Genomic DNA, 23,954 nt, shown 5'->3' on the forward strand with positions numbered 1-23,954 from the left:
TTGAATTCACGACAATGAGACAGCGACTGAATGAAAGTAATACCAACAAAATACATTTGGTAAAATCGAATAGTAATAATCTATTTGAACTGCTCGTGTTTCGTTGGTTCAAAATGCATATTGACAATATGAATTCAATTCTAATTTGCGAGATACGTTGTGAAGCCCCTATATACTGGTTACATAGAATACACAATAAACCCGTAAAATATCATTTCATCTCATCTTGTTTATGTTTTACTACAGTACTACCTTTTCGATAATGATAACGAGTTCCTTAACTACAATCGAAGAGCCTATCATGAAAATAGTACTGAAACTCATATATTTTTTTCTCGTATTTAAAAGGTTAATGTACTTACTTGATTTTGAATGAGATGATAAAAGCCCTAAATTTTCTTTATGTTCGGCAAGAGGTTTTATGCATTCATATGCGCACCAATTGCGCCAAATAAATCACAGACTTGTTCCTTTTTTTATGATAACAGGGCATGGCCAAACTCTATCTCTGTAAACACCCGTCTATTTTCCATTTAATTGATAGATTAATCAACACTTAGCTTTATGATCTACATTGATGATACATTGTCATTTAAAAGACATTTTAACCCATTGAGTTATTGGTGCAAGGAATTTATCACGGAATTATTTTGTTTCTAGACAATTCCCATTGTTCTTATCGTTTTCCTGAAGCATTGGTTTTCATAATTATATGAATATGTTGTTTGCGTGTAGAAAAAGCTTTTTGTTTTTATTGTATAAGATTTAACATCGTATTATTCTATGAATTTTGTATATCTTTATTTTTATTCATAAGTCGAAATCACATTTTAAATCTTCAAACACAGTAAGGTTACAGAATTCAATAATCGAAAAATTGCTAACCGCATGGTCCAAAGTAAAGAACCAACATAAATTTAAAATATTTTCCTAATTTCAGCTATCTTCAACGATACTTGTTTTTTATTTTTTTATCATTTGTATATTGAAACAATATAAATGTTCCTGCTAACTTCGATTTACTCTTGTAGAACATAAATGTGTCTCGCTTAAGAAACATTTTATACCAATAAGATTCATTGTCTAGTCAGTTTGAAACCATAGTTTGAAAAACTAGTTAAATATAGACCGTTATTATCAATGACACTGATAACACTAAAAATCATCAATTTATAGACTTTTTCTAGGAAACGAATGTTTCCATGCATATCGACTGAGTGTTATCAGTCTACTCCTAGATTTCTTCTTGCTAGCCTTTATGTTGTGTTTGTATGTTCTGTTTTCAGCAGCATTTGGATCAAGACAGCTACAGGGTTTACCACAAGTAGATGGAATAGACAAAACAAATCCGTCAAATACTGTTGATTTGCAACAGTCTCCGCCGTCCCATGCGCATTCCTCTGTATTGTAATCAGCCTGACATAACCCATCTGCTATACTGGACTACAATATAAAAAATGGAGAAATAAAAATGTTCAACAAATATAAAACCGTACTTCATATTCTTCTTTATTGAATTTAAAGAACAAATTAAAAGAACATAGAAACATCTCTAAAATATTAAAATGTTGTAGGATTGCTGGCTATGTGACATCTATTCATCATATACCATATTCCGTAGATGAAAGTTCATATAGATCATCGCACGACCAAACGAGAAACGATCTAAGACAGTTATAATTACTAACTTTTAATCATTTGATACAATAACAGCTTGTTCATACCTTACTACATTCTGCTTTGCACGTTATAGTTTCTGGGTCTGGTGTCCACTCTAGTAACACTGAACATGTAATTTGTCGTACTGGACCTTTGTCTTTATTACTGTCGGTAATACTTGCAAGTCTACCTCTCACTTTATTTGAATGACCATTTACTATTGCAACAGCTTCTGGTAAGAAGCAGTCTACACCACATTGATCGCCTAAAATATTTCTGATGTTTAATTTTTACTTATGTTTAATTTTAGGGCCACAATTGTACTTATTTTGCTTTATCAATATTTTTATTATGAGATTCCCTGATGAGTCTTATGTATACGAAACGCGCGTCAGGCGTACTAAATAAGAATCCTGGTACCTTTGACAACAAATTTCAAATGATAATATTGAAAAATTGAACTTTTTTTTTTATTTTAGGAAAATATGCTAATTTCAGTCAATGGGCTTCAGACCAAAAAAGATAGTTTTGATTCAATATTGATAAATTGAACGGATTTTAGAATTTTAGTAAAACATGCTAATTTCAGTCAATGGGCTTGAGACACAAAAAAAAAGATAGTTTTGATAGAATTCTGATATAATCGAAAATTTTCAATGTCGACACTTTCATGTATTATTAATGGAAGTAACATGCTGGAGTACCTTTGTAGTTAAGATATTACTTTTTCCTTTGTAGTTAAGATATTACTTTACATTGATTCTGTTATATAACTAGTTTATGTCTAAAGTAACATGGTTACTTTCAGGCATACTAAGGCCGAGTCTCTCATTAATAAGATATGCAAAACAATATGAAAAAAATATTTAGTCTAAGGTTATAAAACAGCCCACCTTTTTTGCTCTTAAAAATGTCATGTACCTTGTCAGGATAATGGCAGTTGTATAGTTTCTATGTTTGTTAACGGATGTTTGTGTTGCATTCATTGTTTCTGTTGTTCCGTTGTTTTCCTCCTGTGGTTGGTGTGTTTCCCTGGGTTTTAATTGAGGCCCAAATTTTTTTTTCCCAATCGATTTGTTTCTTTTGAACAGCGGTTTACTAGTGTTGCCTGTATTGATACATTATCCCTCATACATTATTTGCGTGCTTCTTGTTGTGCTTCTTGTTTTTCTTTTTCTTTTTTTTTTCATTTATTGTATTCTGTCGTCTCACTATGTTATAAAAACATATAAAAATATAAGGTGTTTTTACATTTTCTATTTGTCAAATGTTTATAAATACTTGCCTACTTTATTACCATGACAGTTGAACCTGACCTTTGTACTATCAACAACAGCTGGACAGGATCCTGTTAGGGAAGATTTACAAATACTAAAACTGTTGTCCCAGGTACCGTCCATTCCACAATTAATCGCTTGTTTTACCTAAACAAACAGAGGTAAAATCCCACTTAGCTAGGGGACAATATACATTGTGAGTTTTAAACATTTGCAATGTCAACACAGTAATAACAATCAAATGTAGACACCTACAAATTGATATATAAATCGTTTAAATAAAGATATGTATGAAATAAAACTCAATTGTACACAGTGGGTATGTTCCGGACCATATGAGTATTTGGACCATACGTGTATGGTAATGACCATATGGGTATATACTCACATGGTCCGACCATACGAGTATGGCCCCACCGTACGCGTATGGTCGGGGTAATTAATACCTCTACTTTAAATACTTTTAACTTCTTCTTAAGGTATGACCCTTCTGGTTGTAACATCATTAAAAAGGTCATTTTATTTGTAAAAAAAAATAACTAAATAAAAATAAGCAGTTTCACACAGTTAACTTTACTCACTACTTGTGAGAACAATTATAAGAAGAAGATGTCAAAATTAAAATCTACATTTTGTTAATGAAGATTTGTTGCTTTATGTATACCGGTGGATGACAGATGTGATTTACCTCGTTTATTGTGTTTTAGCAAATGGCATCACCGGAAAGGACCAACAAAGTTTATTTAAGTTGCCCTGTAAATATGGTGTACTACATTCATGTCATTCATTTTACGATATTGGAGATCTAGGGCGTCTTAAAACACCGTATACACATCAAAATGACCAGAGACCTCGGTTTCACTGCACGCAACATGCAGCAATGAAGACAATAACTTTTCACTCGCAAGCAAAATGTGTACTGAAAAGGATCGTGTAAAACCAAGACGTGCAAATGCAGAAAAGCTATAGTACCGTGTGGATGTAAATGTCACCCAAAGCATACATGCAATAATACAATTAGCGATGAAAACTAAGATCCACTGACTGTTGCATATTTTATTTAATATCTATGATGCCTTTGAATCATAAAATTAATAAATTTCTATGTGACCATCATTAATTTTTTAGATAAACTTTATTGTTTTATTGAAACGTGTCTAATCCATATTTGAAAAAATACCTGTTCGGTATAATACGCATATGGTCCGAACCATTAATAACCAAACGAGTATATACTCATATGGTCCGACCATACGCGTACAGTCGGACCATACGCGTATGGTCCAAATACTCATATGGTCCGGAACAGGTACTCCTTTGAACAACTGTTAATTCATGCCAAGACGAAACGAGTAATAAAATATTAGTTTTCTACATCATGTTTGTTGATTTTGGTTGATGTTTTTCATATGGTTTATGAAATTTTAGGTCTATCTTCCTTTATTGAATTTGGATTGCAAGTTGGTTGCTTACTTAACTTGATTACTTAACTAATGTGCGAAATCCAAGAAAATAGTAATTATTTCTATCTATTTTTTTTAAACAAGTCATATTATTTATTTTGCATTTAAAAGTTCTCACAAAACTGAAAACTTAGACATTTCCTGTAATGCATTGTAGCTATATAGCGTCGAGTGTTCCTGATAGAGTTTTTTTTCCAGAAAAGAGATTCGGACGCACGCAATTTATAACGTTTTTTTTCAATATTTTATATTTATATACAGAAAGTATAGTTTTATATATATACATACGGGGTTATCTGGACATATAATTGTACATGTACTGCCAACATTGAACAGATCTATACAGCTATATAAGCCTTTGAACACTATATCTGGTGATGGACATGTAATTGGTACACAACTTTCACCTTTCCACATTCCATCCTCATCGCATTCAAGTTTATATATTTTTCTGTGAATAAAAGTAATATTCATACATTCCGGGTGTATTAATATGAAATAACATTTATGATAACAGTACAAAGTATTTACTATTGTTGTTACTTTGTTGGGTTTCTCTTTGAAAAAAAACTAAGTTGAAAAAGGCTTCAGATTGACTAACAAAGGGATTTAAGACACAAAATATCGATAGGGAATTACTCGAAGTAACTAAACGTTATTTCTTAACCAACTACAACTAATTAACAGATAATATATTCAAGTCTAAAATATGGAACAGTACATATCTGGTGGTTTCTTCATAACTTATAACAAAAAAACATGCTAAAAGATAAGCATTGACAGAATGAAGGACAGCAAAACAGTTAACGCACGAGATACGAAGGAGTGGGGTAGAATTTTTCAGAACAAATATTCTTTAGTTCATAAATATTTCTTCTTGGTCAAGTATCAAATTGTGAGTGCAACCATTTTAAACGTTCCTTATTTGTGAATACAAACAAATACTTGTCAATTTTAATTCATAGGAATGCACAATTATTAGCAGACTGCTGACAAATATTTTCACACACGTAAATAATAAAAAAAAATCTACAAGGTATACCTGAAATTGCTCTTTCCTACTACATGGAATTCTTTTTCACATTTGAACTTGCAGACTTTTCCAAGTCCATGATATCCTCTTTTGCATGCCTTAGTCATTAGTCTGGCATCATCAGTGACTGACGGTGCTTTACAGTGTATCTGACAAAATGAATTTGGTAAGGACCAGGTTCCTTCGGAATCACATTGTATTGTTGAGACATCACCTTTAAAGTACCAGATATCAATTTGGTAGAGATTTACTAAATCACTTTTTTTCATTCATTCTTTTTATGAATGTTTTAGTATATGGGCAACCATGGTTCACATATAAATATACGTTAATATATTGTCAGCATGTGATCATGACACGTACGAAACTAACATTTTAAAATAAATTAGAGTGTATAAACAGCCAATAAGTCCTCAATCGATGGAATTGCAGTGAATTGTTGTGTACTGTACGTGGGTTTTTTTTTTTTTTTTTATTGTGGAACGGCTAAATAATAAAAAGAAATATGATGATAATCAATTATGTATTAAGTGATATGTATGGATTGAGTTAAAGTATTCAGAATAATGAAGGCTACAGATGAATTTATTTATTTCAATGAAAGTTTTCCACAGTGCCATCTCTATCTGGTCAAGATATATAATCTTTTGTAAACAGTTATCAAAGGTACCAGGATTATAATTTAGTACGCCAGACGCGCGTTTCGTCTATATAATACTCATTAGTGACGTTCGTATATATCAAAATAGTCATAAACCAAACAAATACAAAGTTGAAGAGCATTGGGGATCCAAAATTCCAAAAAGTTCACAGGTCCTGTTTAATAAAGACAATAGTTATTGGTCTCTGTGTAATTTATTCACTGGGACCTTTAAATTTCTTACTCATTGATTAATTTACCTGTGTCATGAAAAAATCTATCTAAACAAATACTGTGAAAACGTTCATTGGGTTGGCAATAAATGTTGTATCGATATTAATATTTACCCTGTAATCTGGACGGTGCTTTACAGTTGAAGTTGCATTTATCTCCATATTGAAATCCATCTGGACATGATATACTTGCATACGGAATGTACGGCTCGCCACAGTCAACTGGAACACACGATAAAGAAGTGTAACTCTGCCATGTTCCGTTAACACAAATCAATTCAGTAACACGACCTTCCAATTCGTACCTAAAAGAGAAGAAATTTCGCCTTGTTATAATTCTTCTTTGAAGATTACTGTTAGTGCTACAGATGGTCTTGTTTGGTATTTAGTATACAATTAGATGGACTTGTTATATCGTTATAAAAGGAATGTCGACTTACACTTATTAGTGCATTTTCATCACGATCATTCCAGATGCTATGATGTACTATCTAATTGAAAGACACGGACTTCAATTTGTTAGTGAATGAGTAGCTAAGTCATCGTTAATATCATTATTCTTTTATTATGATTGTTTTGATGTTTTTGATCATTTGTTTCGAAAATTAACACATAAGGGTCTCCAATCTGCACATATAGTGTAGCACATTTGTTTAATTTGTATGGAAAATTGATTTATAGTGGGATCAACAGAGATACAATGTCGATCCATAAAGACTTTGCAGATTTATTTAAAAAACAATTATGAAAAACAGTGGCAGATGTGTACATATTTCTTTTAACTCCTCACTATTATTTGCTTGTAATTAATGAATGATTACTTCTGTGTTTGTAACGTGAAAGCAAGCTATTGCAATTATTGGTAATGTTATATAAAAAAAGAAGATGGGGTATGATTGCCAATGAGACAACTGTCCACAAGAGACCAAAATGACACAGACATTAAAAACTACAGGTCACCGCACGGCTTCAACAATCAGCAAAGCCAATACCACATAGTCAGCTATAAAGGCCCCGATAACACAATGTAAAACAATTCAAACAAGAAAACTAACGGCCTTATTAATATAAAATAAAAAGAACGAAAAACAAATCATAAAAAATATAAACAAACGACAACCATTGAATTACAGGCTCCTGACTTGGGAAAGGCACATACATAAATAATGTGGCGGTGTTAAACATGTTAACGAGATCCCAACCCTCCCATTATCTGGGACAGTGGTATAACAGTACAACGTAAGAACGAACTATAAAAATACCTTGTCGATTTTGAAAAAAATTAATATGCAACAAAAATCATTACCGGAAGATCTTTAATCTTTGTCATCAATCATATGTTTATACAGTATATTTCTTACCCCTGATTGCATTTGACTGTACATACGCTTCCCTCTCTTTTCCCATTACACATTGGAACACCATGCTTTACACGCGGAGTCCCACAAACTGGTCTGTTACATGATCTATTGAAACATCTTCCTACAGAAGGATCAAATAATTCCATAGAGTCACAGGATGCGATCGTCACTGGGTCTAAGAATTTAGAAGACCTCAAACGAGCACCTGCTATGCTGATCCTTGGTGAGGAAAACTTTATCCTCACTCCTAGGAAGAAAGATGAAAAATCAAGGTTTTAAATAAATATAATCAATTATTAGTTTGTATCAAATACATCCAAATAAACATAGAAATGTCATTCACAGTACCAATTAAAAAATATGTAACAAAATGCAAAATTCAACCGTTTGTTCAGGCCATGTTTTTTTTCATGAACAGACATGACAGTAAAACAAATGAATGCATTAATGCTTACAAGTGACGTAAAACGTGAATTTAAACAAATGCGAAAATCACAAAAGTATGGATAGCGCCTTACAAATCAATTGTTTTTTTTTTTAAATAATTGTGATCAACATTTTTACCCAATATATGTACATGAAAATAGCAACTACATGCATTCATGCTCACAAGGGTAAACATATAAAGAAAGCAAAAATCACCAAAGTATGGATGGCTTCAAAAAATTATTTCTGCAGACTTGGCAACATAACTAGTAACAAACTTTTAGTAATTCTATTACTATGAACTTATATGTGCTCGAATTAATTATTGCTATGAGGTTGTACTATTGTTCACCTATAGTAAGGAAGAATTGCTGTGTCAAGTCATGAATGATTGGCACATGCATCGGGTTGTGTTTACATGAGATAGAATGGTGTTCCGGAGTTATAGTCTTGGTTATGTTTTCATTGGTTATCAGTTCGATCCTTATCAACTGTTTTCTATTCAGATCATCCAATCCGTCTGATCCGAAGTGTATAATTATTTCTGTTGCCACCTTAGGTTTTCCAAAATAGATCTGGAATAAACAGTGTTAACATATGAATTGATGTTTTACGACATAACGTTTTATCCTGAATTTTATTTAAGAATTGAATGCTTCTTTTTGTAAATTTATTGGGGTGTAAAAGCGTTGACCAAAGTACATTTTGTATGAAGCGCAGCGCTTCATTCTAAAAATGTACGCACGGTCAACGCTTTTACAACCCTATAAAGTTACAAAAAGAAGCATTCAATACTTATAATTACATTTTTAAGCTAGGATTATGAAAACACGATTTTCATGAAGTTAAATTTTTAAATTCACCTGTGCACTCTATTGTGGGACCTCGTGTCATCATGAATGAAATGTTATTGTCTCATGCAACTGCTTACGGAATAACATGTGATGTGCAATTAGCCAATCAGAATAACGTGTTATAATGAAACATACATCTAATGTAATTATAATAACATAAGTACCAGAAATTGGTATTTGATAAAGCCGACACATCACGTTTTACTCTTATTTGTTTTTTTCTCACACGAATGATATTTTATTAGTCACAAAACCCTGTCTTTGAACTCACAAAAATACACAGTATACAAATAATGAATTTAAGCTTTAAAAGATACCATGTAAAGTACTAAGGCTTAATCCAAATAGATTTTTTATGTATGTTGGATTTGTTTTTGTTACAGTTCGGTTTTTCTGTTGTTTCGTTGGTTGCCTCTCATATTATAGTTGATGTGTTTTCCTCGGTTTTAATTTGTAACCCGGATTTATCTTTTCTCTTAAAGGTGAAATGCAAAGGTCGAAAAAAATTTAAGTAAAAGGTGTAAATCACAAGAGTTTATGTTTAAAATGCTGAAGTTGATATTAATACAATAATTCCAAACCTCGTTGATACTAAAACATAACAGGTAAATATTGGTGTCGAAAAGTACGGGAAATATCAACCTTGTTTATCTCCCTTTATTTCATTGTCGTTGTGACGTCATGTGAGTTCTTTGTTACATTGGTATCGAATACATTTGTTAGAACGTAAACTTGTAAACAACGTTAACCGGCTATGGTGTTTTGTGTTGCATACAACTGTAATACTGGATAAGGTCGGGGATTATGTTTGTTTACATTTCCGAAAGACCAACAAAGACGAAAGATTTGGACACGAAAGGTGAAGAGGCAAAATTAAACTTTGTTCAACGTCAACGGAGCATTCCAGATTATGACCCCAAACACTTGGATTTTGATCAATTTGTTAGTGATGCAAGGATTGTCTCGTTCATGACATTCACACCAAATCAGAAAAAGAATGAAACCAAATGTTATGACTTTATTTAATTATGACAAGACGGCAGGAACAGACTTCTACCCTTCCTGCAGGGAGCCACCCCAAGTATGCATCTAGTACATAGCCATAGGCATAGGAAAATGACGGAGATTAGAGGTATTAACATTACATTTACAAAGTCATATATTGCATTATTCATAAGGCATATTTGGTATTAAACAGGACCTGTGAACTTTTTGGAATTTTGGATCCTCAATGCTCTTCAACTTTGTATTTGTTTGATTTATGACTTTTGAACAGCTATATACTGTTGTTGCCTAAACATATACTAAATACCTCTATCCAATAAGTATCATCCTTTCCATAATTGTTACATGGACTCCAGTATTCGTCAGGAACAGTATTGCTAACACATTTCTAGAAAATATACATTTTAATTGGTTGATTTTAACAAAGAGAAATAAAACAGTCGCATTAATATCATTACCGAGTAAACTGTTAAAAATCTTAATTTAACAAAGTTGATATGTCTCCTTCTGTTTTGGTTTGTGGCCCGGATTTGTTATTGCTTAATCGAGTTATGCCTTTTAAACAGCGGTATACTAGTCTACTGTTGATTTTGGTTGTCTGATCTGATTTCTTATATAATTCTCGTCGTAAGGCTATATCAAAATGTTGAATAGGGTCCAAATATGGTCATTCTAGGCTTCCACCCGACAAAACAAGGTTACCATACTATCTGCATTTAAAAAACAATTGCTGAAAGGATAAAAGATAGCAAGTGGGAAATCAAAAACCACAATTTGAATAAAAACAAATAACACATTGCCCCCCAAAAAAACAACCAACTAATGAAAAGTCAAACACAAAACACTACACATACAAACAGAAGATTAAGTTACTCCCACGCAACAAAACATCGGTGGTAATCTTATACGCTCAAAAAGGGTCAATAGAATTTGTTGACGTATCCTCATTTTCCAGAAGCGGTTGTAACTGCCGACTCGGTCTACACCATTAATATGACCGACCTATTGGATATATGTCAATAAATTCTCGTTCTGTATTTACATGCTTCCATTGAGTGTTGTGAAAACAAATAACCAATAATTTGAAACTTACTTTTCTCCGAATCACGAACCTTGAGAATGAAACCACACCAACTTACCTGGTTCCTGGAAGGAATTCCTATGATAAGCGACTCTGGACAGGTATCATCCTGGAATTCTGGATTTGCAACTGCTGTTTTGGCCCACTGGTCTTCAAAACCTGGAGGGGTATAATATCCGCAGTCTGTTACGCTGTATGGCTGCTCAAAATCTTCACAAATACCATCACCATCATGAATAAAACAATGACTAGGTTCTCCTAGAAGGAAGTTTAGCAAATGTTAGTAAAGTTCAGTTGAATTTGAATAAGATAATAGGAGTTTCACATATTTAAACTACAAAGATAAAAAATTAGTTCCCAACCCAAAAAGTAACCTGCTACAATTAAAAAAACAAACTTGAAAATGAACTTGGTGTAGGGACAGTGCATACATAGACATGTCGCAGGTCTGACTCGCTGTAAACGATACTAGATTCGAACATCATTTTGAAATTGAAAGAGAAAGAGAATGTTTGAAGTGGTCTTTAACCCATGAGTAAAACAAGCCAAGCTATTCTGTTTTATTATGTTCATTGATGTTTTGTTAATCATTGCATATAAATTATTAGCATACCTGTGCATTTAAAGAATTCTTCTTCTTTGCAATCAATATCACACCCATCACCATCTATTGTGTTACCATCATCACACTTTTCACCACTTTCATAAAAATATGAAAAATCTGCATTCATTTTTTTTTATGAACACATCAATTATGGCTTTACGTTTATTGCCTTTAATTATTATACATTATTTACCAAAAAAATCTAAAAAAAAGGAAACTTTTCGATAACTGAAGGCCGGGTGTTTAAATCTAAATGTCCATTTATAAGTTATTAGAACGAGTGTCGTATTTTTGTTGGTTATTGTCATTTAAACCTCGTTTTCTTTTGATACGTTTTAAACATAAATACAAAGGTAAAAAAGGTAGAAGTAAAAGTATCTGAGTTTATCAGATATAACTTGGTTTAAATAAAAAGGCAAACTCCCGAAAATTCCCATACAAATGACACAGATTTCATTTCATACTGTATTGATTTTTCACAATTTCGATTTGTTTTATAATTGTCACATGAAAAGAAATAACCAATCAACAGTACTCACGGGTTAACATGCCCGTCTCCACAGAAAGACTGACCGATAATAAAGTCTACAGACGGTGATGGTACACTTTCATGGTTTCCGGTCACTACAAGTATACTGTATGTATATGTAGTGTTTACTTGAATGTCCCTGAAATATTGATAGAATATGCATATCCTGTTATTGAAGAAATGTAATATGTATACGACATTAATTTTATAAAAAAATATACACAAATTCGTCATTCATTTCTTGCATTTAAAAAGTGTAACAGAGCAATATATTCACACTAAAATCTCAGAAATGATAAAATGATGTTACCTGTCTGTGAATTCTGTTTTACTGGTCTGAATTAACTGGCTCCCAGTAATTTCCGGAGATCTGATTATCCTGTACTTTTGCTGTCTACATAACGCACATTCTGATGCGGGCGTACTCGTTGATAATTCTGCTGCATCTATAGCTGTGTATGGATGCTGCACATAAATTCGTACCTGTACGAGAAATGTATTAAAGAGGGTTTGAAAGATACCAAAGGACATCAAACTCATAGTTCGAAAATATTCTGACAACGCTAGGGCTTCAAGAAAAAAAACAAAACAATAATAGTACATAAGACACAACATAGAAAATTAAACACCAAAAGCTAGGGGTGCTCCGGAAGGGTAAGCAGATCCTGTTCCACATGTGACACCCGTCGTGTTGCTCATTTTATTCAAAACCTGATAAATAGTCTTATTCAGAAGGTCATATTTGCGAGAAGGAAACAGGATTGTAGTTACAACATATCTGATATAATTTGTGAAACCGATATTCCATAACGATCAACCAACACGTGATGACATCCGTAACATTTACGAAGGGATGATTTCGTCTTCACCATTTGGAACTCTTGGTTTAATAATAACTTCCTGTCAAGGAAATCATGCCAGGAAATACAAGCCCGGGAATATCGTATACAAAATAGACATGATGTGTTTCTAAATTAATGTACCATAATTCTCAGTGAAGGCTTCTTGATATCCCGGCAACAACCAATAACAGTAGAGTGTACACTTGTTATTTTTTAGAAAACATGATTTCAATAGCAGTCATAGCAATAAAGTACCTAATAGCAATTCATTTTCAAGCAACTGAAAGTATAAGTAAATAATGCTAGTCGTACATACCTTTATGACGGGTCTTCTCACATTCAGTCTTATGGACAACGCATTATCACATGAAGCAGGAAAACTATCCAATGGAATCACTGTAAGATCGTCTGTTGTGATTTCTATAAATTTGATTGGATCACCCATTCCTGTCAAAATGAAGTCATCAACGGATCCAGTATAAGGTACCCATATCCTCAATCTAAACAAATGGTTGATAAAGTATTTATTAATATCGCTTTTTTTAGTAATTTAGAATTGATAGTATAGCTTTTATAAAAAGTATGAAGCTAATAGGGTAAGATACAATATATATCTATCGGTTTCTATTCAACATGTTAAATGGATCTTGAATGAGGGATGAGTGCAATTTTTTTAATAAATGCTAAAGTAATTTAATATTAAAAATGTAATTGCAATGTGATTTCTGTATGTAGACTTAAAAGACGAGCGAAAGAGACCAGAGGGACATTCAAACTCATAGTTCGAAAATAAACTGACTACGTCATGGCTAAGAAGAAAACAACAATAGTACACAACGACTAAGCAACACAAACTCTAAAAAAACCGGATGTGATCTCAGGTAAAATGGATAAAGGGATTGTTAAAGTCCCAAAAAAACTCTCGTGGTTTGCACTTCCGGACAGTTTTTAAACGATAACCTAACTATTTTGTCCTTCAAAACTAACATCAGGTATGCACGTGTCCAAATGATTGGAAAGCCAAAACCAAAAATAGTTTGTGTGCATTAAAGTCAAATTGGCTTAAACACAACAACCAGATCGGTCAAAGGTTGAATTTTCTGACAAAGCTAACTTTTATTAAAGTTCAATTACAAGATCAAGATCAGCTGAAATCACATGTACTACGCGGATGGTCTGAAATTCAACCAGCAGCAATACCGATGCAGTTGTTGTATAAAACGAATGATAAATTACGAAAACTCTGTTTCAATCTTCATACGTTTGTGAAGACGTATCAATGTCATCACAATGTTAATGTTAATGACATATACAATCCGAACCGTAAATTGTAATTGTTGTAGTTGTCAGAATATTGGCGATCGGATGTTAATGAATGACCCTTTTTCAGTAGTTTCGCATGGTTTAAACTGTTGCAATTATCTATAAACAATTAAATTGTTTAATACTATACTAAGTATAAAAATATTTATGAATCCAGCTGGAACAAAAAGTTTAAACTAATTATAATTAGTGTCTACGATATTCTTACTTGTCAGGTATGAATTGGAAGTTAAACTCAAGTTCTATATAACACTCCATTTTCTGGCAGGTATATCTGTCCGGCATCATCCAAGCCTTGTCACTGGCTGTACAAGTCTCAGAATCTGGTGGACCTGAGCAATAAAGCAATCAATTATTATATGAAACAACTAAAGCTTCTGTCTAAGAATAACTTATTTAAATCAGGTTTTGATATTTGATAACTGGTAATTGTTTACAATGGGAAAATGTAAATTAACAAAAATACCGAAATCTGAGGAAAATTAAAATGGAAAAACCTTAATCATATGGCAAAATCAAACGTTCAAACACATCAAACGATTGTCATATTTTGATGGAAAATGATGGATTAAACATGGTTTTATAGCTAGATAAACCTTTCACTTGTATGACAGTTCCATTATTTTGACAACAATGTGTGAACGAAACAATTACACATAATAGGTAAAAATATCAAAGATATGGGTACATCAGTTAACATTGTATAATAATCTTAAAGCAATATAAAACAAACAAATATGTCAACAAAGAAAAAGAAAAGTTCATATAGACACAGCACACTAGCAAAAAACGAAAGACAAGAATACAACAAAATTACTATAGCCCAATAACACAATGACGGATGTATAATTACCCATCAACGTCAAATGGATATTGCCAAAAGTAGACTTAACAGTAAAAGAAATAAATTGCACATACGAGTAAAAAGAGCACTTAAATACGTAATTAAGATAATACAAAATGCCAGTACTTAGAATCTATATAGACTACAAGACGATCGTGTAGTGTTATGTTGATACAGAAGCCAGTCAGTATAAGAATAAAGAAGACAGATTGACTTTAGCAACATAAAATTTTAAAACTGTTTCAAATTATGAAATAACAAGTGCTTTCGTTTACCTGCAGCTTGCATTGGTTGGGATAAGTACAGAAAACTCTCCGGATGTGATGCTGTAGCATTATGGGCATACTGCGCAGCTCTTCCACCAGGTTTACAAACGTCGCATATAGTTTTCGGAAATGCATGATTAGAGCCAAGTGGAGATATCCAGCTGATGGTAACACTTACATTGGTAGATCTTGCGATCTGAGGAAAAAATAAAATTTCTTATTCAAGCAGATCTACTTAGATAAACATATTTGTCTAAATATAAATTTATTTAAAGTCAATTCATTATTTGGTGGGAAATAAAAAAAACATTGCTGATAATACTAATGTGCAATTTGCTACACAAAAATTGCATCTCAAACTAATTCATGTAAAACTCTAGCTGGCCTTTTCGTAAAACGAGAAATTTACCACGCATTACTATTGTTTTAAATGACCGACAACACGTCACATGCATCTATTATCACTATTACTTTCGATAGCTCATATTATCCATAATTCTAGTTATAAATAATGCTGCTCTGTATATTGTCATTTTTATGCTCTTTTTAATATACTTTCTTTTGAAAATTTACTTATGTAATTGTCCAGCCCGCAGATGTTGATTGAAATATTTGTAATGGTTTAGGTTTTGAGAACTAAGTAACAATTGAAACAGAAATTTCAACTAACTTATAATAAAGCACCAATGACGACATTTTAACGATTCGCATTGAAATAATATTAAGATGTCTATGTTTTTTTTACTTAAATGTTAAGGAATATGATTGTATTCTAGTTTGACATTGCTACCACAACTTCCGATGCAAGATCAATCGTCCCGAAGTTCTGCGTTTAATTATTTGCTCGAGGTTATGAGTTTCGGTCTTCGCTTGAAAGTTGTTGCTACTTCTCTTCAGATAGTATCATTTTCGTCAAATAGACTGACCAGTGTGTCCATTATCTGAAAGACAGTCAGAATATCAAAGGGAGACAACGAAACTCTAATGACGACCTACTTTTGGTGGCAACGGTACTGGTGTTGGTTTCTTTTCTGTCCTCCATGGTTTGTATACAAGGTCAAGGTAACAGTGCATTCGTGCACTCTGGTCGGATGTGAAACTATTTATACAGCTATCATCTAGTATAAGTACACAAAAAAGTATACAAGTGTTCCAAGAAACTGCTTGACGACTAACTTCTATATGAGCAATTCAAATAATTTCCTGAAAGGCAGCTTAATGGAAAATTCAAAGTTAAAACATAAATTTGCGTTCATTACCGAAAAAAGCTTTTATGGTTTTATTCCAACTTTTGGTGGCCGTTTTCCTAATGTTTGCAACTAGTATATGTACACAAAAAAGTATATAAGTGTTCCAAGAAACTGCTTGACGACTAACTTCTATTTGAGCAATTCAAATAATTTCCTGAAAGGCAGCTTAATGGAAAATTCAAAGTTAAAACATAAATTTGCGTTCATTACCGAAAAAAGCTTTTATGGTTTTATTCCAACTTTTGGTGGCCGTTTTCCTAATGTTTGCAACTAAATGAAAAACAATGAGAAAGATTTGAAAAATATATAAAAATTTTAGGAATCAATCTTTTAAAATCGCTTAATGAACGTATCCAATTGTTTCATCCATTTTGTCGATCACTATATATCATGATATCACAAAGTTCAAAACTGTTTTGGCTAAGAGTTACACGTAGGTGTGTTTTTAAAGCAGAGAGTTCCGAAGAAAATCAGTATTATAATCTATAGTCGGACTTACCAGCATAGCTCATGTAGTTATTAAAAGGAGTGTTTTTGAAGCTTTGAAGACCACATGTTGATTTTATACTACCATCTGGATCATGGCATTGTTTATTATCTGGTGTAGGCTCAGTGTCGGAACAAAGATCTCCAAGTTCCAAAGACGCATGTGTCTCTACACAAGGATCGTCACAATCCATTTCTGATATACCATGGTGCACGTGCCACAAGCCAAGGACGTGTCCTATCTCATGTATCAAACCTTTCATTTTACCCGATGCTCCAAACGATTCAGGAGGTACAATCACACCACCTATAACAATATACAATTCTATTGCATGATTTTTACCTCGTTGTTGCAATCAAATCGCGAAAAAAAGTAAAATAACAAGAACACCGAACTCAAAGGAAAATTCAAAACGGAAATTCCCTGATCAAATAGCAAAATCAAAAGCTGAAACATGTCAAACTAAAGGAAAACCACTGTTAATATGTTCATGACTTGGTACAGACATGTTCTAATGTAGAAAATTGTGGCCAATATAAACCAAGTCTTATAGCTAGTGCACTTGTATGACAGTCGCATACAAAAAATATTATATTGACAACAACGTGTAAACAAAAAAAATATATGAAAAAACAAATTGTTCTTTTAATTTGACGAATATTTTGAACACATTTCAAATTTTACATCAATAGTCCAAACGTTTTGACATACTTTGGAACGATTAATAAATTGTAATTAATTAATAGTAAAACAAATTAAAGTGTAATGCTACTTTTTATAAGGTTAAGGATTTGAAACATACCGTTTATGCCATACACGTGTTTGTCCCAAGGGTATGTGGACAGACCTGCAATATCAGTGTTAATTGTCGAGGCCAGATAAATGTTAAGTTGGCTAGAACTATCCTCGCCGACCATTTCTTGAAATTCTTCCTTGCTCAGGTAACCTCTATATTTCAATGTATGTTGATGTTATTTTGTTACTAAAGTAAACAGTATTTATAAATACATTAAAAACAATGCTTTGCAACTTGAAAGCCTTCAGTCGATTTCGAGAGTAAAACAAGCTGGCCGATTTGTCAATAGCTTATTACTATCTAAAGTCATAAAAGATATTTGACATTATAGGAGTAAGTCATGGTTTGAAATGTTATGCAAACTATTATAATCGTGTCCCCGAAATAGACAATATAGACCTCATTACGAGGAACACCAAACACATGTTATTGTAAGATAGAACTATGATAAAAAATAAGAAGATTTGGGATGATTGCCAATTAGACAACTCTCCACAAAAGACCAAAAAACACAGATATTAACAATTTTGGTCACCGTACACCGAACCCTTATCACTTAGACGGCCATAAAAGGCACCGCAAATCCAATTGTAGAATACTTACCGATGCTGCGATTCAGGATTAAAACAAAAATCCGAACCAGGTGTGCAGCAATCTCCACCATCCCATTCCCACATAAATTTGTTACATTCTGGATCACAATGGCCATCTGTAATAGATATCATATTGCATTCTGCTACTGCCGGAAGTAGATCATCACAATCACCGCCATCATATCCGGTTTTGGCATGAAAACAATCATCGTCGCAAACATTATCACCAATAGATATTGAATCACACGTGTAAAGCACTGTAGTCTGTCTGAGAAATGTGTTTTTAATATTTTTAACGTCTTGCTTGAATGTTATATTATGCGGTGAGAATGCATCTATAATTGCTAAATGTTGCTTTTGTAACTGCTTTCTAGTAATTTGTGGCTGGGAACCATCATCGTTCATTATATTATAAACTTTATAATTAATTTCTTTAATATGCCTTAAGTTTGGATTTTCTCTGTATGATTTAAATAAAACTGGATCATCGCACACTGTTTCGCCACAAGGTGGTGCTTGGATTAAAATTTGACTCGATGATGATAATGCAACCCTTTGAATAATTTGCGGTGGTGTTTTGAACAACGACCTCCATTTCTTTAGATCTGTAAAACTATCAGATATAAAAAGCCGGTCATCTTTGCCATTTGAATGTCCTAATTCCGAATGATTTTTAGCATAGTTCCAGAAAAATAAATCTTTAAATGATCCTCGGTAAAAGGTTTTTGAAGGTTCATCCCCTCCAATCAGAATTGTTTTACAGTTTTGTGAAACCTTTTGGAAAACCGCTCCATGCTGATGTCTATCCACAGACACTAATGCACCGTCCCTGTACAGCTTAAGTACATGTTTGTCATAGGTTACATCAATGGCGGTCCATTCTTCCGGTTTGAAGTTAGTATCTGTATAAATAGTAGATGAATGTTTACTCCTTTCTGTCTTCAAAGTAACATAATATTTCTGTCCAGAGTTCAGAATTTCGGGATTACTAGCAATTCCAATTTTCAACCAGTTGTGTGTTTGTTTTCCATTACAAATATCTACAAGCTCTGAAATAAAATATGCCTAACGTATTAAATGCACTTATATATCATACTATAGTAATCATTAACTAAAAAGATGCACTTGGGTCAGGTTAAGGAAATGGTTAGCCTCCTAAGTTTTTTTCTATGATACAGGGCAAAATAGATTGCCCCCTAACACCAATTTTACTTTTCAAATAAGAATTCAATAACTCGAAAAATGTTATTTTGGTAAAAATGAAAACCATTTATAAAATGTACACGGAACGCTGAACTCATTATCAGAGAACACTAATTAATCAGTTTCTCGTAGTGAAATCAATTTGGTAAATCACTGTATCTTCTAAAATATTGACCAAGACCGTTTTTTTGTGGGGGTTTTGATGCCCAGTCTTTTGTCTTATATGTTTTGTTTGAAACATATTTTTGTCATTTTGCCTCCTCAGTTTATTTCTACTACTAGTCCCTTGAGTATCAGTCGCCTCTATTTTATTGACAAGGGTATACTAAGAATTTAATTATCTTAAACAGTCATACTGTTATTTTTGAGATAGAAAAACAAAATATAATGATAATTCATTGTAATATGGAGAACAACTATGTAAGACATTATATTCTAATCCAATTATTTACACTGTATATTGAAGTTGCAACGTGTTGTTTTGTGAACATTTGACACGTTTCAGACGTAAGACAGACATCCATAACACATTATTGTAATTCCCGTTGGTATTCTATTCTTGAAGCGTCATTGAACACGTTATAAGGCATTATCTCCTGTCTAGACATGCATTTAAGTACATGACGACTGTGGAGAATATCTTGACAGTTTTTAAGAGTTTGGATTCAATTTGTATGTAGAAACATTTTGTAGTTGTGTTATCAATCGATTATAATGTGAACGTAAAGAAACCGTGCTCGTGACGGATCTGTGATGATTTAAATTGGTAACAGGCCGAGAGCCGGGGGGGGGGGGGGGGGGGGGGGGGGAATATGCTAAAAACTATTTTTTTTTTTTTACATATTGAGAAGCCCACTCTCTATCCCCCACCAATTTAGGACAACTCAAATAAGGTCAAGATATTCACCGATAATTTTTTTTTAAAACAATATCCAAACGATAAAAAGAAGTATGGTCAATTTTCACAATATTTGTTTTACCCCAAAGGCTATTAAAGAATATTACTGTTTTAGATACAATATAGGAAATTAAACATCGTGTGCAAATTTTTGCATCGTTTAAAAGACAATAGATAGCCCTATCTCGTTCGAATAAATGTCGTGTATTGTTAAACTTTCCTCTCATTTTCTTTTAATAAAAAGAATACTCTGTATTTGTCTAAATCTATTAAAATTTGCAATGTCTGGCTTTAAATCTTGATACCTTTAAAATTTGACATACTAAACATGCTTAAGAGAAAAGGCAATCGTAGTGTGAATACCTCAAAGAATATACATTGTACATGAAGCTGTGACGTTGTGAATTTTAGTGAAACAATAAAGTTAGTTAGCACCAGATTGTGCATGAGGCACTGAAGCGCAGAAAGTGTGTCTAGTTGAAATCATGATGGTCAATTTCATTTCGTGTGTATGCACCTTACACATTTAAAAAAAAAACACACTTTATTCAATTTTTCTTTTATTAAACACACACTTTCGTTAGAAATTGTTTGGAAAATACGAATGAGTTGAATAGTGAAAAACGTTTTGCCTTGCAGCAGTCCACCTAATCGACCCCTCCAAGAGTTGGTGCATAGAGCCCAGTAGTCAGCACTTCGGTGTTTTTCGAAACACTGACGATTTTTTTTTTATCCCAGGAATAGATTAAGATAGCCGTATTTGGCACAACTGTTTGAAATTTTTGTTCCAAATGCTCTTCAACTTTGTGCTTGTTTGGCTTTATAACTATTTCGATCTGAGCTTCACTGATGAGTCATATGTAGACGAAACGCGCGTCTGGTGTAGTAAATTATAATCCTTGCACCTTTGATAACTATTTACACCTCTGGGTCGATGCCACTGCTGGTGAACATTTTGTCCCCGAGGGTATCGCCAGCCCAGTAGTCAGCACTTCGGTGTTGACATGAACATCAATTATATCGTCATTTTAATTCCTGTTGCAAAACTTTGAATTTTTCGAAACACTAAGGATTTTCGTATCCCAGGAATAGATTACCTTAGCCGTATTTGGCACAACTGTTTGGAGTTTTTGGTCCTTAATGCTCTTCAACTTTGACCTTGTTTGTCTTTATATCAAACGTACGAAGAGCATTGATGACCAAAAATTCCTTAATGTTTCGCCAAATACAGGTAAAGTAATCTATTCCTGATGAAAAGTTCAAACAAATAAAAGAATGAATAACAAATGCCACATTCCTGACTTGGTACAGACATTTTCTTATATAGAAAGTGGTTAATTAAACTGGTTATATAGCTAGCTAAACTTCTCACGTGTATGACAGATAAGGTAATATATTACTGAGGTAGAAAAGCCTAAGAGTTTTTAAAATTCAAAAGTTTTGTAAACAGATAATTCATAAATTTGACCATATCAATGTTAATTCATGTCAGTACAGAAGTGCTGACTACTGTGCTGGTGATACTCTCGGGGAATTAAAACTCAACCAGCAGTGGCATCGACGCAGTGGTTGTAAATAGACTCATCATAGATACCAGGATTAAATTTTGTATTAACGTCAGACGCGCGTTTCGTCTACATAAGACTCATCAGTGACGCTCTAATCCAAAAAGTTAAAAAGGTCAAATAAAGTTGAAGAGCGTTGAAAATTCCTAGATGTTTTGCCAAATACAGCTAAGGTAATCTATTCCTGAGGTAGAGATATCAGAGAAGCCTTAGTAATTCGAAAATTCAAAAGTTTTGTAAACAGATTATTCCACGATCCAGAAAACGTCGACAACAAACTCGAAAGTTAATTAGCTTTAATCAATAACCACTGGATTACATAGTATTTGTATTTAATACGTTTATATAGATTCGTAATAAATATTTTTCAAAACGTGCTTACAGTAATTATTTTGGTATACATGCATGCATTGGTTCAATAATTTTTCGATAACATTAAAACAACAAAATAATAGTTCACATGACTTTGAATAAGTTTGGAATGGATGTTAAGGTGATACATGTATTATCGATGTCTAATCAAATATTGGTATCTTTTAATCTTAGACTTTGGACTTCAAAATTACTACTACGTGTTTATGTTATTATTCTTTTAACTAAACAGGAGTGTGAAATATCGGACTTTAGACTGAAATCAATACTTAGAACCTGTTAAACGTAAAATACAAGAAGTAAATAACCTATTTCATACATTTTCGGAGTAAACTTGACTGTATCCGTTTATTTTTGTAAATATCTTTCTCATTACGATTGTAAAAAGATCCGATTTCATTAGAATTGAAAATTTTAACTTGACATTTCTTAACACACATATTTTAATTTTATTGTTTAGGTGTAATAAGTATATAAACAGAAATCATAAGTTATAATAGTTGAATCAAAATTATAATACATGTATTTGAAAAAGACGTAATCCGATTAACAAGTTGTGAAAATTAAAACTTCATTGATTAAAACCAAATACGACTTTCTTACCTAGTATGGTGACTGGGTCATGTTGTCCTCCCTCGGGATTTAACAATAAACTTAATGTAAAACTGCCACTCGGAATTTTAGAATAAAATGCTTTTAACTTCAGAATTTCTTTTCCAGAAAAATACACAGCGCTCTGGGTGCCAATTTGATCATAAACACTTGTTGTATCTCTTGGATGTCGAATAAGATGATGAATTTTATCGCCTTTTCTTTTTGGTTTGGTACACACCGTATTTGACTTTTTTCTAAAATTCTCAATTTCTTTGACAACAGCTTCCTTGTGATATATATTTTTTAGAATAGTTTCCTTGATACTTCTTGAACAATTTGTCTCATTGGACATATATATAATAATTCCAATACATATGTATTGAAAAAAGTTATTCCGTGCAATGTCCATTTTGCCTATCTGACAAATATTAATGTTACTTTCTTTTTACAGACTCTCAACAATAAACAAATTACATAAGTTCTAGTACACCAGACATATCTATTGTTTTTCCATTAAGCACATTTAAATGTTTTCTCTGTTTGACGGTTTTCCAATACTAAGAACAATTTTCTAATGGAATTTCACACTATCCAAGACATTCATGAAAAATGTAGTAGTTTACGTGCGGATGTACTTTTAAGTCTTTGAGATATTTACTAAATAATAAAATCAATTTTTAAATTCGGATGAATATATACAGTGTGAAGTGACCTCAACATATAGAAGGTCATGAAAGTTTGAAACTGTCCAAAACT

General features: G+C 32.7%; 1 protein-coding gene across 1 annotated transcript; it reads right to left on the reverse strand.

The window, feature by feature from the left end:
• Positions 1-822: 822 nt before the first annotated feature.
• LOC134707615 (pappalysin-1-like) lies at positions 823-23,954 on the reverse strand. The gene is made up of 21 exons (XM_063567557.1): positions 23,208-23,954; positions 18,577-19,615; positions 17,980-18,125; positions 17,190-17,483; positions 16,437-16,558; positions 15,450-15,636; positions 14,539-14,662; positions 13,324-13,507; positions 12,476-12,648; positions 12,176-12,304; positions 11,646-11,731; positions 11,091-11,290; positions 10,259-10,339; positions 8,445-8,667; positions 7,667-7,913; positions 6,420-6,610; positions 5,442-5,646; positions 4,688-4,850; positions 2,945-3,083; positions 1,725-1,924; positions 823-1,443 (listed from the first exon to the last, which is right to left on the reverse strand). Exons 1-21 carry the CDS (start codon positions 23,605-23,607, stop codon positions 1,171-1,173), a joined length of 4,806 nt encoding a protein of 1,601 aa, XP_063423627.1. The 5' UTR covers positions 23,608-23,954; the 3' UTR covers positions 823-1,170.

Source organism: Mytilus trossulus, chromosome 2, assembly GCF_036588685.1.
Source record: "Mytilus trossulus isolate FHL-02 chromosome 2, PNRI_Mtr1.1.1.hap1, whole genome shotgun sequence".
Classification (NCBI taxonomy): Eukaryota; Metazoa; Mollusca; class Bivalvia; order Mytilida; family Mytilidae; genus Mytilus; species Mytilus trossulus.